This window comes from Nematolebias whitei, chromosome 20, assembly GCF_014905685.2.
Source record: "Nematolebias whitei isolate Nwh7 chromosome 20, NemWhi1, whole genome shotgun sequence".
NCBI lineage: Eukaryota > Metazoa > Chordata > Actinopteri > Cyprinodontiformes > Rivulidae > Nematolebias > Nematolebias whitei.
Genome location: NC_056517.1, coordinates 37628887 through 37646141, shown reverse-complemented (window position 1 = coordinate 37646141; position 17255 = coordinate 37628887). Strand labels below are relative to the sequence as shown.

The following is a 17255-nucleotide window of genomic DNA, read 5'->3' as shown; positions in this document are numbered from 1 at the left end:
AGCTAGCTAATAATGAAGTAAAAAAAGAAGCTATTCCAAAACAAAATAGTGTTCAAATATGTACCGTAATGCAAACTGGTAATAACTAACTTTTTTTTTTAATTCTATAACATGACGTTGTGAGGCAGAAACCCATCGGCAAAATGAAGCATAAATTAACTACACTACCCACAATTCACCGAGAATGCGCATGCGTCAAGCGTCAACGCAAAAGTCACAACAAGGAAGTGAATGCCCGTGGAGCCTGTATTTCTTGTACTAATCTTATTAGAATTAGGAGTTGGTTGGCTTTAATCAAACATCCATTTGAAGATTACGTTGATCTAGTTTTAAAGAACAACGTCACTCTAGTTCTCTAAATATAATCATAGGTAATTACGAAAATTAAAGCTAAACAAGTTATGAATGGGTAAAAAGGTGGATAGTCAGTGATAGTAGATATTTGCGCGCTCACGTTTTGCCCTTAACAAAACACTTAATCCTGTTCAGTTCACACAACATACAGGTAAGGTTTTTTTTGTTGTTGTTTGTTTGTCCTAAGATTTGGCTTGTTTTTAAGTCTTAAATTCTTGCTGAGCATTCTGTAAGTATAATGCTAAAATACCAAATACTGTTGATTTTTTTTTTTACTTATTTTTTCTTATTTGTTGCAATGACTGATGACATATGGTCAACGGATTAGTCCTGCCTTAAGCCTTTATGTGGCACACTCTTTGACTAAACTAGTGACTGATGATTGCACTCGCAGGTCAAACCCTTTACTTGCTGTACTTTCTCCGTCTTCTTACATTTACTGATGGAATCTGCCCGTCTCCATTTGCAGAAACATCACAGGTGCCACTCAGTCTAGTCCTGACTGTCAAAATGAGGATGATCACATTTTTCCTGGTTGGCCTGACAGTCCACGTGGTCTTCTTCCTGTCCATTTTTGACATCTACTTCACGTCTCCCTTGGTCCATGGCATGGCCCCTCGGTCCACACCTCTGGCACCCCCTGCATCCAGGCTGGTGTTGTTTGTCGCTGATGGCCTCAGAGCCGACACTCTTTTTACCCTTCTCCCCGACGGCGCTTCAAGGACTCCATACCTAAGGTATGAACTGAGTTTAATATGTGAGCGTTGTGGATATAATAATAAGTATGTTCACCTTTAATTCTTTAAATGTGACCATTCTGCTAGACTGTTTCTCATGCATATATCTGAGCATCCTGTATGTCTCATGTTTCCACTTCCAGGAGTGTAATAGAGGAGACTGGTACCTGGGGTGTCTCTCACACGCGTGTGCCCACTGAGTCTCGGCCCGGTCATGTTGCTCTCATCGCAGGCTTCTATGAGGATGTTAGTGCAGTTGCTAAAGGTAGGCGCACATTGCTATTCCTTCTTGCCCAGCAAGTTTTACTTTCATCCACTTCTGAACGTATCTTTCTAAGAGTTGAACAATGTGATTCTTTGTGAACGTTACTGACTTTATTTGTGCTTATTTTCAGGCTGGAAGGAGAACCCTGTAGAGTTTGATTCAGTGTTTAATGAGAGCAGGAACACATGGTGCTGGGGAAGCCCAGATATTCTGCCTATGTTTGCCAAAGGTAGATGTGCTCACACAGGTTCACACGCTCTTAGAAACAGCAAATAACCATAAATCTTTAGTAGTTCAGGAAAAAGCCAAGGCCTCGAGCTCCTTAAAGGAGAACATATCACCACACTGCCTTTCATGCCAGAGATTTAATAAAAATAAATGTTTCATGTATTCATTATTTATATCTTCAGTACTTATTATTTCCTTGCAATCTTTATTTTCCAGGTGCCAGCGGAGACCATGTGTACTCACACACATATCCGGCAGAGGAGGAAGACTTTGCCTCCACAGATGCTTCCAGGCTGGACAGCTGGGTCTTCACTCAGGTCAAAGTACGGCTGAAAACACAAAATAAACATGACCATTGTGATGGGTCTATTCTTAACAGTTGATTAAGTCTCAATAAAAGTTATTAAAGTTACTGGATTTGTAACATTTATGTTTTACATTAACATTTGCTTTTGCATAATTGTCTCGTCTCGTTACAAATTGCCAAGCCTCATGTACAGTAAAGCATGTAATTATGACATGAGTTGGAATTTATTCACTCCTTTCTACATTAACCTCAAACATATTTGTATTTCTATCAGTCCCTTCTACATTCAGCAAAGTCGAACTCCTCTCTGAAGGCCAGTCTGCTCGAGGATGGGAACGTCTTCTTTCTGCACCTGCTTGGCATCGACACCAACGGACACGCTCACAGACCGATGTCGCAGTGAGTAAATAATTTTCCTTTTGTTGTGAGTAATTTCACTTTGTGCGCTATTAAAAAGTGATTTCATCTTGAACTTCGTCTTTCATGCAGGGAATACCTGCACAATGTTATTCTGGTGGACTCAGGAGTAGCTGAGCTCGTGTCTGTGTTTGAGGACTTTTTTGGCAATGATGGCAGAACCGCCTACGTGTTTACCTCCGATCACGGCATGACAAACTGGGGTAAGAGATTGTTTCTTATTAAACGTCTGTTTGAATAAAAAAATGTGAAATTACTGCGGTTTCTGTTTGGTCATATTTGTCTCCAGGCTCCCACGGTGCTGGCCACCCTTCTGAAACACTCACACCTTTAGTGGCGTGGGGAGCTGGGGTTAATAAGGCTCAGAGGGTCACAGAACCACAGCCGTACGACGACGGATACTTACAGGGTACTTTGTAATATTTTAAGATCCTGATTATCCTCCAACTTCTGCACGTTGCATCTTCACATGGTTTGTCCTTCGGTTTTATTCAGATTGGAAGTTGGAGCACATTCGCAGAGTTGATGTCAACCAGGTGAGGATCACAGCTAACAATAGTTTAGAACTAGAAAGTTCCTGGAGAAACTTTGACGGGGACTGCCACGCTGCTGCCAATTTAAATTGTTGATTTGACAGTACTATGTGTTGGTGTTTGCTCTCAGTTACCACTATACCCAAGTTCAGCGTAGTAGCTCTAAAAATGTCTGAGTTATCATAATTTTTACCTTTTTAGCTAAGGTGGCCATCTTGGATTTTTGATTTGCACTCACAGTCTATTAGGGATCGTTCCCAGCTATTGTACTAAATTTCAGCTGAATAGCTTTAAAAATGGCTGAGTCATCATATTTTTTCCTTTTTGTGGCGAGGAACATTAGACGGCCCTCTAATGGCTGCAACTGGTAATGTTTACTGGTTCCTGTCTATGAATGAACATTTCAAATGTCAGTCAAAATGGGGTTATAAATATGAGGGAAAAAAAACCATATTAGTCGCTTCAGTGTATAAGTGAGCAACTTATACACCGGAAAATACGGTAATAATATTCCTGTTATCAGTTAGCATCTCTGTTTCTCACATGTAAAAAAGCTTTGCTACTTTTAAAGTCATTTAATACTGTTTGTTTGTTTGTTTGTTTGTTTGTTTAGGCAGACATTGCTCCACTCATGGCTTCTCTCATTGGTTTGCCCATTCCTGTTAACTCTGTTGTAAGTTGCTGTTCAAATATTATATTTATAATACGTTTTTTCCAGTTAGATTTACTGCAACTATGCAATGCATTACCATAGTTGTATATTTTTTACACAGTTTCGTGGCTGTAAAACATATTAGCAAGAAGTGAAGTGTCATACAGTGATTTTATTTTTATTTTTTTTTGTGCCAGAATCCATCATTTAAAATGTACTGACAGGTTAAATGTGCACGCGTGTGTGTTTAGGGTGTGTTGCCGCTCCTCTACCTTAACAACAGCAATCAGTTCAAGGCAGAAAGCATGTTCACCAATGCTGTTCAAGTCCTGGAGCAGTTTAAGGTATCACTACTGGCACTTCTGCTTTACAGTCATAAGCATGTTGATCAGGAGCTGCTTACACTTCTATTTATTGCACCTTGCAGGACTGTAGTGTTATTAAGTCCAGTGACTGAGCTTAATGTTTTATTTTTTCTAATAGGTGAAAATGAGCCAGAAAAAAGAAACAACCTTGTCTTTTCTCTTCACGCCATTCCAGTGAGTACCACTTTGACTGAAGTTAACATGACTTTATCTTGAAAGTGATGACTTTGTGTACGGGAGCAATAAAGCTTTAAGTCCCGCCTACTCTCCTGCACAAAATCGTATTGTCACATGATTATTCATTTAAGCATTAATAACAAATTAAGTGTTTTAGGAAAATGAATATTCAGACATACAGCAGTTAGGTAAGAACTATGTGAATCAATGAGTCTGGACCTAAAATATTGTATGTTATTATTATTATTATTTTTTTAATGAAGGACAAAGTTATGTTTATTTACATGGTGGGGCAGAACTTAGAAGTTGAATGTGTTGCACTTATGAGGAGGCCGTCCCCATCTGGCTTCAACTTTCGTTGATGCGTTCTGTGCGAGGTCAAGTGTTAGAGCTGTCCCTCGCTACTTTGCGGTTTGACTTTTGCAGTTTTTCAAAGTAAAAGTGGACATGACACACAACTGGCTGATTGATGGATGAGCCGCACGAGTGGCGTGGATTGTTTATTTAAAATTATTTAAAATGTTTTAGCAGGTGCTAAATCATTTGGTGCAGGGGGAAGCTCCCTCGTGCAGCCTGTCATGATCTCCGCTCTCTGCCACCTGCAGCGCTCTGCCACGCCCACATTTCTGTGAAGGGTTAACCCTTTGCTGTCCAGATGCACGATCGACTTTTGTCTTCCAACTTAAAATTCAAAGTATGTCACATCGTCAAAAAATACAAAGCGTTAGAAGTTATTTTTAATTTTAGATGTTCAGTTGTTACAGTGTAATTGATCAAGAAGTACATTCCTGCTTGTGCTGCATCTGCGTTTCTCTACAATTTAAATACTGTAATATTTTATATAAACAATCCATGCTTGAATTGTATATGTATAAGTATATGTATAAGTATATGTCAATGCCGGAAGTGGACTGACCTGAGTTTTTCTTCAGCTGATGCTGATCTTTATAAATGACGGGCGGCTGATAGACAAACCTGATTATTTGCTTTGGTGAAAATGTTTTTTTCCTTTAATAAAATATTACAATATTCTCCAAACCTAAATAAACATAATAATTGTAGGCTACAGTAAATTGGTTGTAGCTGCTGCTGCACTTTTCCTTTTCTCTGTAGTAACTGGTTGAGTTCACAGGAGCAGAGCTGACGGCTGATTTGATTTAAAAATGGCCGACTGAGCTGCCTGTCTGAAGTCAAGGCAGTAAAGTCAGAGGTCTTTTTTTTAAATTGGTTTCAGTGAGAAAACTAATTTACAGTTTTGTCAAATAAAGTCCCCAAAAATCCAGAATTTTAAGACACTTAAATAAGAACTTGTGATTTTATTTGATTTTTCAGACTCTTGACTGAGTCAAAACAAGCCGAGTTCATCCAGAGGGCTCGGATACTGATTCAACTGGAGAAGTACAACGAAGCTGTAAATACAACGTCCACAATTTAAACGTCCACAATTTATGTATTTTTTAATTAGCTTCAGAACAGCAACATTAAATACAAGTTAAGATTAGTTTTTGATTTGTCACACTAATATTTAGAAGAGTTCAGGTGAAACTGACCGTCTGTTCTGTCATCAGGTCTCTCTGTGCCAGACTCTGATCTCGCTCTCTTTAGAGGGTCTGGTCTACTACCACACCTACGACAGGTTCTTCCTGGGCTGCAGCGTGGTGCTGGGATTCATAGGCTGGACCTCCTACGTTATTCTGGTCATTCTGAGGACTCACACCACCTTAAACTGCCGTCCTAATCTCACTAAACAGGTTGGGATGGACCATTTGTTTTCAGATTCTTGTCTCTGGAACTGGTTTGTGACATTTACATCTTGTTCTTCTTTCTGCACAGATTTCAAGTCATAATCTGGCGAGGCTTTCTGTTTTCGTGGCGGTGATGATCACCGTGTTCCTGCTTATCCAAAGAAGCCCCGTTACTTACTATATTTACTGCCTGCTGCCCGTCCCTGTGTGGCACGCTGTTTTTAAAGAGTGAGTAACCTCAGGTCTGTGTGCGTCTGTCGCACTAGTAAAATATTTTATCAACCACTGCACACGTTTTACTTAAACTCTGGAAGTGAACACTGAGTGTACATTTACAAGTCGTTCTTTTTTTGGAGTCATCCACATTCAAGATGGCCACCATAGCTAAGCAAGCTTATCAAGCATAAAAAAGAGACAATTGGACAAATAATAAACTACAATGTGGTTTGGTCGTAGGCGAGTCATTCTGCCAATGTATTCTCTGAGCTAAATGATTGGGCAAGATCTGATTTTAAAACTTGGCTATTGTCATCCGTCTGTTAGCAAAATATCTCGTAAACCATTGGTCACATTTTAATAATTGGAGAAAATAACCATGGGTTGTGCGTCTAGAACTGATTCACATTTGGAGTCAACTTATTTTAAGATGGCCACCGCAGCTAACCGACCTTAGCCAACACAAAAATGGCTACAAGAAAGACTAATTTACAGATGAGCTAAACTTTGTTGTGGTAGAAGCTGAGAGTTGTCCCCACTACACATGTCTCATAATGTTACATGGAAGTCGCGCATCATTTCTTTACAAGATTTGACCGCAACAACTTAAACTCCCGTCTCTTTATTTTCAAGCTACTTTTAGTTTGTAATAAAATAAACTAATAAAACAAACTAAATATGCTTTTAGCTGTAAAATATGTTTGCGGACACAGGACATCTGAACACATCCACAGAGTTTTTTTTATTTTTATTTTTCAATTAAGTGCGTTCATGTTGGCCATAGCTAGGCCTGTCACGATAACAAATTTTGCTGGGCGATTAATTGTCAGAAATTATTGCGATAAACGATAATATTGTTTGAAATTTGACAATAATTAGTAATTATTGTCAAATTTAAGAAGAACTGTTGGTTAATTTGTGTGTAATACCCTTTTTGACCACCGGATGGCAGTATAAGACTGAACAGAAGGATGGATAGTGAGGGAGCGAACAGCGTGTCTCTTAAGAAAAATGGGAGGGAGACCACTTGACGTGACATGGGCGGTCTCTCATTCCTGTTTTTCACTTCTCAAAATGGCGGACGCTCTGTGTGGTTTCAGCTCTTTAGCATTTTTTACACAAAGCTTTTAATAAAAAAATAAAAAATATTAAAAAAAAACAGTAAACAAGTTCTCAGCTTCTTTTTGCAGAGAAAAACAAGTTTGTAGACGAAGGCACGAGTTTTCAACCGTGAATTTTGGAGCTTCGACAAGACGGAGGTTTTTCATGAGGTCGGCCTGTTAGCTTAGCTCGTAGCTTAGCTTCTCAGCTTAGCTGCTTTTAACGATCAAAAAACGTGATTTTAGACGGTTAAAACAGATTTTAATGAGAAAAAAGAGAGGGAGGGGTCAGTGAAGAACACCAGAGTTGAGCCTTTTGTCATCCAGTGTCTTCAGTAGAAAGAGAGACACGAAGAAACGATAAAGCCGATAAATGAAAATGTTGATAATTTTCATTTATCATGCGATTAATTGATTTATTGTTTATCGAGACACACCTAGCCATAGCTGTACTGTCTATGATTTTATGTATCCATTCTTTGTAAATTAAGAAAGGTGTGGGTTTATCATATTTTTATCATATATATATATTTTTAACGATCTTGTTTCATTTTAGATCTGGAGCTCTAACAAATCTGATCCGATCAGCCTCGTCTCTGCAACTCTGGAAATGTTTTGTCTACTTTGTGCTGGTGCTGTTTGGGATCGAGCTGCTTGTATGTTTTTTTATATATATATATTTATATATATTTATAGGCTTTTATCTGATTGCCACATCAGTGCACAGTGATGTTCAACCTGAACGACTGTTTGTCTTTGGTGTCCTCAGGTGGTGAGTTTCTTCCATCGCGCCGTGCTGACTCTGGGCCTCGCTGCTCTGTCCCTGTGGCCCCTCCTGTCGGGGCTCTTTCACAAGGCAAAGGTAGACAAGCAGCACATTGTGTTCCTGCTCTCCATCACACATGGAAAAGCAATCCTGTTTTTATGTTTCACATCTCTTTATTTATTTATTTATTCAGTCTATGCTTATGGCAAGCAGTCTGTCCAGGAAGTTTAAAATCCAAAAGGAACAAACTACAGAATTTATATTTTTAAATCATTTTGATCCTAAAATTGTTTTGCATTTCCATTTTAAAAATTCATAAAGAAATAAAATAGATATGCATGCACATTTTTTTCTTTTTCGTTAAAAATAAAATATGTGTAAGACCTGTAGACTTTCTGCTTTGATAATAAACATGTTTCACTACTCTGGCACTAAAATAATCTCACGTTTTGCTACAAATCCTTCAATCAGATAACAGTTTTACATCATTTCAATCTGGAATTATATTTAAATGTTTTCTCTGCTAGTCATATAAGATGAAATGGGTTCAACCTATTAGAGCAATTAAACTTCTAAGGCTCAGTTTAAAGAGTTAAAGTATCTTATCACCCACTCTTGAAACTCCTCATGAATGAACTCAGACAAACGTGATGTCACATTTCACTAAAGAATTCACATTAAAGCATAAAACCAGCTGAAGAATGTGCCAGTTGTTTTTGTTCATCTATTATTTTATTGAAATATACAAATACCCTGGTTTTGCACATTTCACGTGTCAAAGTGAAATGTTTAAAAAAAAAACTATTGAAAATAATGGTAATATAACTATAATTATGTTCTACACACCAACTAAGGGATGGTTTATGTGGACATTGTGATTATTTTTTTTTTAACTTATACTCACAGTTTTCTGGAATCCTTAGCGCTTAAAGTTATTTTTGGTCCTTGTTTTTGTGCAGTATCGGTCACTGAGCTGGTTTGCGGCTTGTCTGTGTTTGGCGCTTTTCCCCCTGATGCCAGTTGTGGGTAGAGACCCTAACCTACATCTGCTGTGAGTACTTCCTGCATTTGCTTCCATTTACCAGAAAATGTGCCTCAACAGCACAAGAGCACCCAGAGATCAGACTCTAGTCAGATCAGCTACAGTAAAATATTTGACTTGGATGTACTTTATTAATTATTAAATTAAAATATTAAAATCAGAGTTTTCTAACTCATGACAGGCAAAATAGTAGAGAACAACCAGATTTTATGCTCGGGTAATAAGAGATTAAACTAGAGAAATTGCATTTTCGCAGGAAATGCAGTGTGAATGCTTACTGCTGAAGAACTTGATGAAAAAAAGCTGAAATTAGCTAAAAGCATGCTGAAATGGAAGAACAAGCTTAAGTTAGCAGAACAAAACAGGTAGAACACATATTTGCTAATTAGTGTTAAATGAGCAGAAATTAGCATAAAAATTGGTAATTTAACTAAAAAAGCTGAAATTAGAAACAAAACAGCTGAAAAGTAGCTGAAAAGGCAGGAAGAAGCTTAAAATAGCAGAATGAATTGGAGAGCACAGTTGTGCACAATTAGGCTTAAATGAGCACAAAGTGGAAATTATCTGGAAAAAGGCGGAAATTTGCACAAAATAAAAAAAAAACAGCCAAATCGTAGCTAAAAAGGGCAGAGAAAGGATTTAAATTACCAGAAAGAAGTGAAGAGAGCATATTTTTACTGAAATAGGCTGAAACAAGTTAAAATGAGTGCCAAAAATGTGGATTTTGCTGAAAATGCTGAAATTAGCATAAAAACAGCTAAACAATAGCAGAAATAGGAGAAAAAGCTGAAACGCAGAAATAAGCTGAAAGGAGCATAACAAGCTGAAAATGGCAGAAAGAAGTTAGAAGAAGCACAAAAATGTTGTAATTAGCAGAAATAATCTGAAAGGAGCATAAAACAGCTGAAAGAACAGCTGAAATTTTCCTGAAATTAGCAGTTTTTTTTTTTTATTGCACAAGGAAGCTGAAAGAAGCTGAAGCAGAACAAAATGTGAAAGGAGTAAACACATCTAAAGAGTTGAAGGATGGAAAATGAGCTCAATTCATTTTCTATTAGAAGAAAATGTCAGAAGAGGCTAAATATTTGAAAAAGCTGAAGTTGCACCAATACCAAAAGTCATAGCAGGATTGTCCTGAAAGAGCCGAATGTTTTTGATTTGTTGAAATAGAACAAAAATTGTGGAACGAGAAAGATGCTGGAAAATGTACAGAAGAAAAATAGATGACAATAGAGCGAACGCTTCGTAAACATTCACACAATGAGTTTATTTCAGGGTCGAGCAAAATTAGCTGAAAGTTTCCGATATGATTTTTGTCATCAGAAGGAAATCAAAAAGCGTTGAAAGAGCTCCCACTTCCAACTAATGCTGCACGGACTTTCCACTTTTAATCGGATGTCAATCTGAACCAGCTACAGATTAAAATGCAGCTTCAACTTAGTGTTCACCAACTTTAGAAATGTAAAAATATCACTTATATGTGTAGGAACATACCCGGATATGTCAGGGATTAGAAATTAAAGATTAAGCTCAGTATGTTAAATACGATGCATGTGCTGTTGGTTTGCTCAGTGCATGTGCAGGTCTGCTCACGCTCTTCACATCAGCCTGTTATCTGTGGTCCTCGTGCCAGAGGACGCCGCTGCGCCCAGGTGACAGGCGGCACTTTTTCTCTCAGGTAACTCGTACACTTCACGGTTCGTGTGCGATGTGTTGTCGCTGAAAACAGTTTAACACTTGTCGACCCGGACAGATGATCCATGTGGCTGTGTGCGCGTACGTGCCTTTCCTCACGCACTCCAGTCTGCAGCAGAAACGAGGCCTGCCGCTTCTCAGTCAGTTCGTCAGCTGGACCACTTTAGGTAGGTCGCTCCAAGATGCTGTTGGGATCTTTCAGGCAGCATCGTTAGCCCTGCCGTCTTTAACGTCCTGCACGTCTCGTCTGCCTCCGCTCTCATTTACAGCGACGTCTATATTTGTGCCTTTGCTGAGCTCGACGCGTCTCTTCCATCGGCTCCTCAGTATATTCCTGTCTCTCGTCTCCACATACCTGCTGCTCAGCACAGGGTACAACGCACACGTTTACAGTTCAGATCAGGACTTGTGCAGTTTTACCACCACAGTAAATTTAAATATGAAATTTGTCCCGTTTTCTCCCACAGGTCAGAGGCCTTGTTTCCTCCTGCCTTATCTTGGTTAATGTTTGCGTGGATCAACATAGAACAGGAGGCTTTAATCGCTCAGGGTGTCTCCGGCAGGCAAGAGGTAAAAAAATAAAGTAAAAATATTTATATTTATAGTCTTTGCTGCAGTGTTTTTATTTCTATATGAGCTACAGTTTCATTTTTATTTTAAAAACAGAAGATTAAAGTCCCACATCTCCTAGCGCCTTTCATGACATTTCATAAAATATACAGCAGTCCCTCACTTAAGTTCCAGACACCCCCCGTGACAGGTGAACATCCACGAAGTAGGGACGTTTTATTTATTTTAATATTTATATATATTTGAAGGCTTTATGAACCCTTCCCACACTCTTGCAATGTTCTAAGCTCTCTAAACCCTCTAAATGAGCACAGCGAAAGACTGATGCTACGGTTACTGAGCCAATCCCGGGGTGGACTGGCCATCGGGAGCACCCAGGACAGTTCACAGTTCAGGAAATTGTCCGGCTCAGTTCAGGTTGGGTTGGCTCAGGTTACGACTCATTTCAGGTCGCACTTGATTATTTAAATAAACAATCCATGCCAGTCACTCTGGTATCTACCTCACTGAAGCTCCCACAGCAGTGATGGGGGTAAACAGACCCCATCCCCTCCTTTCTCTTTCTGAGGCTACCAGCCTCAGAAAGAGAAAGGAGCAGGACCCTCAGCAATCAATGAGCAGCCAGACCGCCGGGAAACACTGTTCATTCAATTAAATAAGGTTAAATTGTGTCATATGGACCAGTTTCTTTAAGTGAGAAATGCTTCGTTCCATATCCAGAGGACTTCTTCAGTCTACAGCCAACCAGATCTTTCCCATTGGTAGCCTTCACTGCTGCGTTTCAAGCCTGTTGGAATCTCAAAAGGAGGCTGTTGACATGTGTGAAACACACCCAAGGTTGTCTTGAAACACAGCACTGAAGACTACCTATGGGACAGATCTGGTTGGCAGGCCGTAGACTGAGGAAGTCCTCTGGATGGAGGACAAAACGTTTTTCACTTAAAGAAACTGATCCAGATGACATGATTAAACCTTTTTTAAAATTATTATCTACCTGGATGACTGAGCTTACAACCCCTATTGTGTACAATCACGTAGGCCTGTAACAATAACAAATTTTGATGGGCGATTGTCTCAGAAATTATTGCGATAAATTATAATATTGTTGGAAATTTGACAATAATTATTAATTGTCAAATTTAAAATGAAATGTTGGTTAATTTGTGTGTACTACCTTTTTTGACCACTGGATGGCAGTATAAGATTGTTTGAACTGAAGGATGGTTAGTGAAGGAGCGAGCAGCGTGTCTCCAAGAAAAATGGGAGGGAGGCCACTTGACATGACATGGGCTGTCTCTCATTCTTGTCTTTCGGTTCTCAAAATGGCAGACGCTCCGTGTGGTTTGAGCTCTTTAGTAAAGCTTTTAATAAAAAAATCAGTAAACAAGTTCTCAGCTTCTTTTTGCAGAGAAAACAACTTTTTACATAAAGGCACGGGTTTCAACTGTGAATTTTGGAGCTTCGACAAGACGGAGGTTTTTTTCCGCGAGGTCGGCCTGTTAGCTTAGCTCGTAGCTTAGCTTCTTTTAACAATCCAAAAATGTGATTTTGGACGGTTTAAATGGATTTTAAAGAGAAAAGAGAAAGGGAGGGGTCAGTGAAGATCACCAGAGTTGAGCTTTTTGTCATCCAGTGTCTTCAGTAGAAAGAGAGAGACACGAAGAAACGATTAAAGCCGATAAATAAAAATGAGGTCGGTAATTTTCATTCATCATGCGATTAATGGATTTATCGTTTATCACGACAGGCCTACAGTCACGATGAAAAGCCGCGAAAGAGTGAGTCCGCAAAAGTCAAACCGCAAAGTATCGAGGGACTACTGTATATGAAGCGCCATTTCACGTGACATTTTAAGACGTGATTGTGCTCATAGCTTGTCATAGGTATGACCATCTACTACTACCACATCTAATCTCAGCTCAGTGTTTGTAAAGTTAGCTGAGTCAAAACTGTTTTTATGTTTGATAATGTTGCTTAGCAGTGGCCGTTCATTGGTTCACAAAATATATTGCTTATGGTGCAAACAAACGCACAGACACAGGCAAAACATTTTTGCCAGGTGATGATATGTAAAACTGCAAATGTTAAGCATTATATACTGTAATATTTTACATATCCCATAGTTTTCTAATCTACTCATTTAAATACGAAACACTTAAACACACAAACTTTGAAAATAATATTAATTTTAGAAAACAGCTATACATTCTTGATAAGTCTCGATATATTGGAAAGCGTTTTCAGACTATTATTATGTTATTTATTTATCTTTCTTTTCAGCTCTCCACTATAGATTTCTCGGCAAGCGTCGACATCTCCAGAATTCGACAACTGAGGCTGGACGATGTCCGGAGATCATATTTTTTTGTATCCTTTTATATGAATTTTCAGAAAGGTTACCCAACCATCCCCCCCAAAATAATAACAATTTTAATATTCCTTTAAGTTTTCCCTAACTGTCAATTGTATTCCAGGTCTTTTTCATTGTAACGGCTTTCTTTGGCACAGGGAACATAGCATCCATTAACGGGTATGTTAATGCGTGTTTATGTCATGTATATCTGAATACACGTAGGAAGGGCTGTGTACTATAGTTGTAGTGTAAATGAGGAAGTTGAAGTGGTTTTGGTGAAGTGTTGTGCTCTTTTAAATTAAAAGCCATCTGTCATTAGAATACAGGAAGCTGGCGAATAAAGTGGAAATAAGTGGAAAGAGCAAGTTTTCACTGTTTAAACAAGCTGGTTTCTTGTGTTTTGTCTTATTTAAAGGTTTGGTTTCTACCAAATAAAGTTTATTGTGCGCCATTTCAGGGGCAGATTTTCCTCTCAAGAGTTGAACAATCATGTTTGGTTTTTGTCGGTTCTTTCTTGTTCCCCTTTTTGTCTGCTTTTATCTAGCTTTGACCCGGCCTCTGTTTATTGCTTCCTCACCGTTTTCAACCCCTTCATTATGGGAGGGCTCATGATGTGGAAGGTACGGTACTTTCATAATTTACTTTAAATTAAAACACACCCATGCTATATTATCTGTCTTAAATACACATGCTTGAAAAACAAAAACAAACATTTTATTTCTCTTGACCTATTTTTGACCTATTTTTTTCACTTCTTTCTGTTTTTATCTGACCTTAAAGACCAATTCAACGTTTATAGCTCTACTGTTTTATTAATGCCTGATCATAATTTACAACCAAAATATTTTCAGATAACTGATAAATACATCTTAAGATTATTTTTTGTTCCTGCAGGTTATCATTCCATTCATCATAGTAATGTGCACGTTTGAGACCATTCAAGTCGCAACTCAGCTCTCGTCAAGAAGGTATTTTTTTTTTTTTTTTTTACTTCTAACAATAAAATAAATCGTCTGTAAAAATGTATTGAGCTCATTGGATCAATTTTGTGATCTGATGATTGAGTAATTGATCTAAGCTACCTGTTTGAATTTAGTTAGATCACGACACGGCAGTTATGTTTCTGCTCAGCCCCTTTTAATTTCTGCATCCTCACCAAGCTCTATCCATCAGCAGCATGTTCCCACAACGATCTTATCTAAACTAGAGAAGTCCTCCAAGATTAAAAAGTCATGCGATTGCTCATCTAGTTGAAAACTGTCTCACACCCTTCCAAAACTCCCCGTCTCGTGACGTTTGGTGAATTTATTATTGAATGCACTTTAAATGGTTTGTGTGGCAGCAGTTCAAACAGAAATGTCCGGCACTAGGACCATGCAGACACCTCAGTGAAGCTGCACAGCTCTTTCCTGCCTCCTGCAGCTACGTGTTGAGGGGAGAAGAGCCCGTCGTGCATTTATTTAAAACTGAACAATTGTCAGAAATTTGCCAGGTTGAGAGGAAGTTTGTTCATTGTTGATGTACAATGAAGACGATTCTTTAAAAAATAAAACAAGGCGTCATATTCATAGTTTAGAGTTCGCAAATTGATTTATCGACTTTGACGTTGAGAAGTAAAGGTTTGAATTTCTCGTTAACCCGTTTGAGTTGTGAGAGGAAAAGAGTCAGACACTGAGGTGGAAGTGAAACAAAAGTCTGACTGTACCGTTTCCTGAGATTCCCCCCTCCCTTCTCGTCACGCATGTGGTTTAATTATCTTTGTGTTCACCAGTGCGAACAATTTCTCTCTGTGGTGGAAATATTAGGAAGAATAGATTGTAGGACTGCAGCAGGATGTAGCTATGAGCTAAAACTTCACGCCATGCTAGCACGATGCTACCACCCCAAATATCACATCTGCACTACTCGTGACCATGTCACTGCAACAATTTCCTTAAATACAACAACGTTTTTAATAATTTACCCAAACTAGCGGGATAAAGACGCCTCCTTCACCAGCCCGATTATGACGCAGCATCGCTCGGCTGCTGCAGCGACACGAGAAACTTCTTCTGCAACTCCTCGGTCCTTACCTGCATGCCTCCAACTTAGAAAAGATACTGACTAAAAATGCCAGAACGTGTGTCATGCACAGGTTGTGCAGATGTTGTGAAATGGATGCTGCTTGTATAAAATACAAAACCAAAAAGATTGAAATGTTTCATTGGTTGAATCCTTGGTTTGAAGAAGTCTATGCTTTTAAAGCCCTGGTCTAGTCTAAGCTGATGGTTTCAGCCTTGTTGTGGAAAAGGAAATACTCTTCAGCAGCATGAGAGGATGCAGGTGGCTTTATTTTTCAGCAAAACCTCAACCACATCCACCCTGCGTCCATTCTTGTCGAGCAGGCCTGACCATGATGAGAACGAATGAGTTTGTTTCGCATTCCGAGGACGAATAAAGGATCGTTTAATCCAGAGAACCAATATTAATCATTGCAGCTGCTGGTGGGAACTTTGTGATAACTTGGAGTTATACGAGTACATTGTGGACACAGTAAGGTTGTAGCCAAGCCATTAGGCCAGTCCTGCTTCAGATCATCCATGATCAAACCCTTCATGAACATGTTGCCCCCTGTCCACCCTGGACCCTGATAAACTACTACCTCACTGCAGAACTGTTATGGATGTGAACTTATTATATTATATTACACAATGTAGAGCCAAGCATGTCCTTAACACACATGTCCATAACAACCTCGACAGGATTCTACAAAGCCCAGTCCTAGATCACGCCTGCATTTTTAATTTATTTTAAATTTTGTTCTTTTGTTTCCTGTTTTGCAGTTTGTTTCTCATTGTCCTGGTCATCTCTGATGTCATGGCTCTGGTAAGACGTTTTGTCTGTTTGAAAGGTTTAATGTTGAATTAAAAGGTGCATTGCAATCATCTTTCCCATTTATTTATTGATTTATTTTTTTACCAGAATTCTCCGTTGTTGAAATAGAATTTATCTGAGACGCATATAATAATTTGTTCAACATGCTCCTCTTCCTCAGCATTTTTTCTTCATGGTGCAAGACTATGGGAGCTGGTTGGACATTGGCACGAGGTGAGTTACGTCAGGAAAACTTAAATTTATCACCAACCGCATAAATACACACCCTGTCCTTCCCTACAGTGGTTGTGCTACTTCCTGGGGGATTCTTTGAGGCACAGATATTAAGAAGTTAAATTTTCTTTGTTGCAGCATCAGTCATTATGTGATTGTGATGTCGATGACGATCTTTTTAATGCTGCTCAGTGTGGTCACACACCTGCTCACCTCAAAACGGCTCGTCCTGTGGAAGCAGCCCAAGAAGCACTTTCCTTAAATAAACAGTTGACAAAGTCTGGATACAACAAACATTTTGTATTTATTGCCCGACGTGTTCTTTTAGATTACTTTACTGTAATATATATATAAATAAATAAATGTATAATGTCTAGAATGGGGATATTTTATTGGTGCACTGCACTGCAAAATAAAATAAAAACGTTTTGCAGATTGGCCTAAGAATTTTGCACAGTGCTGTTTGTCTTGTACAGATGTGCCGTTTTTGTTTTAGGAACCTTTTTCAATAAATCATTAATAAGTTTGACTTGTTTATCTTGACTATTTACCTGTAAGTTATTGCCAAGGTGTCAGATTTCCACTGAAGGTGCATAAAATGTTTTTTGTTACTGTTGGAGCAGGGCTGCTCAACTAAACTGCTCGG

The 17255-nt window shown here is 38.8% G+C and overlaps 1 protein-coding gene across 1 annotated transcript; it reads left to right on the top strand.

Annotated features, from left to right (window-relative positions):
• The first annotated feature begins 864 nt into the window (after positions 1-864).
• Positions 865-16871, top strand: pign (phosphatidylinositol glycan anchor biosynthesis, class N). The gene is made up of 28 exons (XM_037693833.1): positions 865-1091; positions 1235-1356; positions 1487-1585; positions 1801-1907; positions 2166-2290; positions 2381-2511; positions 2598-2717; positions 2804-2844; positions 3455-3514; positions 3745-3837; positions 3977-4032; positions 5368-5446; positions 5604-5786; positions 5869-6008; positions 7653-7752; positions 7866-7958; positions 8822-8913; positions 10477-10582; positions 10658-10766; positions 10869-10971; positions 11067-11169; positions 13450-13536; positions 13644-13699; positions 14067-14142; positions 14417-14490; positions 16345-16387; positions 16557-16609; positions 16748-16871. The coding sequence occupies exons 1-28, from the start codon at positions 865-867 to the stop codon at positions 16869-16871; spliced, it is 2802 nt and encodes a 933-aa protein (XP_037549761.1).
• Positions 16872-17255: the final 384 nt, after the last annotated feature.

Excerpts from the sequence above, each read along its gene's own strand:
- pign (XM_037693833.1), top strand. The coding sequence starts at position 865 with ATGAGGATGATCACATTTTTCCTGGTTGGCCTGACAGTCCACGTGGTC. Across the intron at positions 10,583-10,657 it reads GGCGGCACTTTTTCTCTCAG|ATGATCCATGTGGCTGTGTG; the intron begins GTAACTCGTACA and ends CGACCCGGACAG. Across the intron at positions 16,388-16,556 it reads TCTCTGATGTCATGGCTCTG|CATTTTTTCTTCATGGTGCA; the intron begins GTAAGACGTTTT and ends CCTCTTCCTCAG.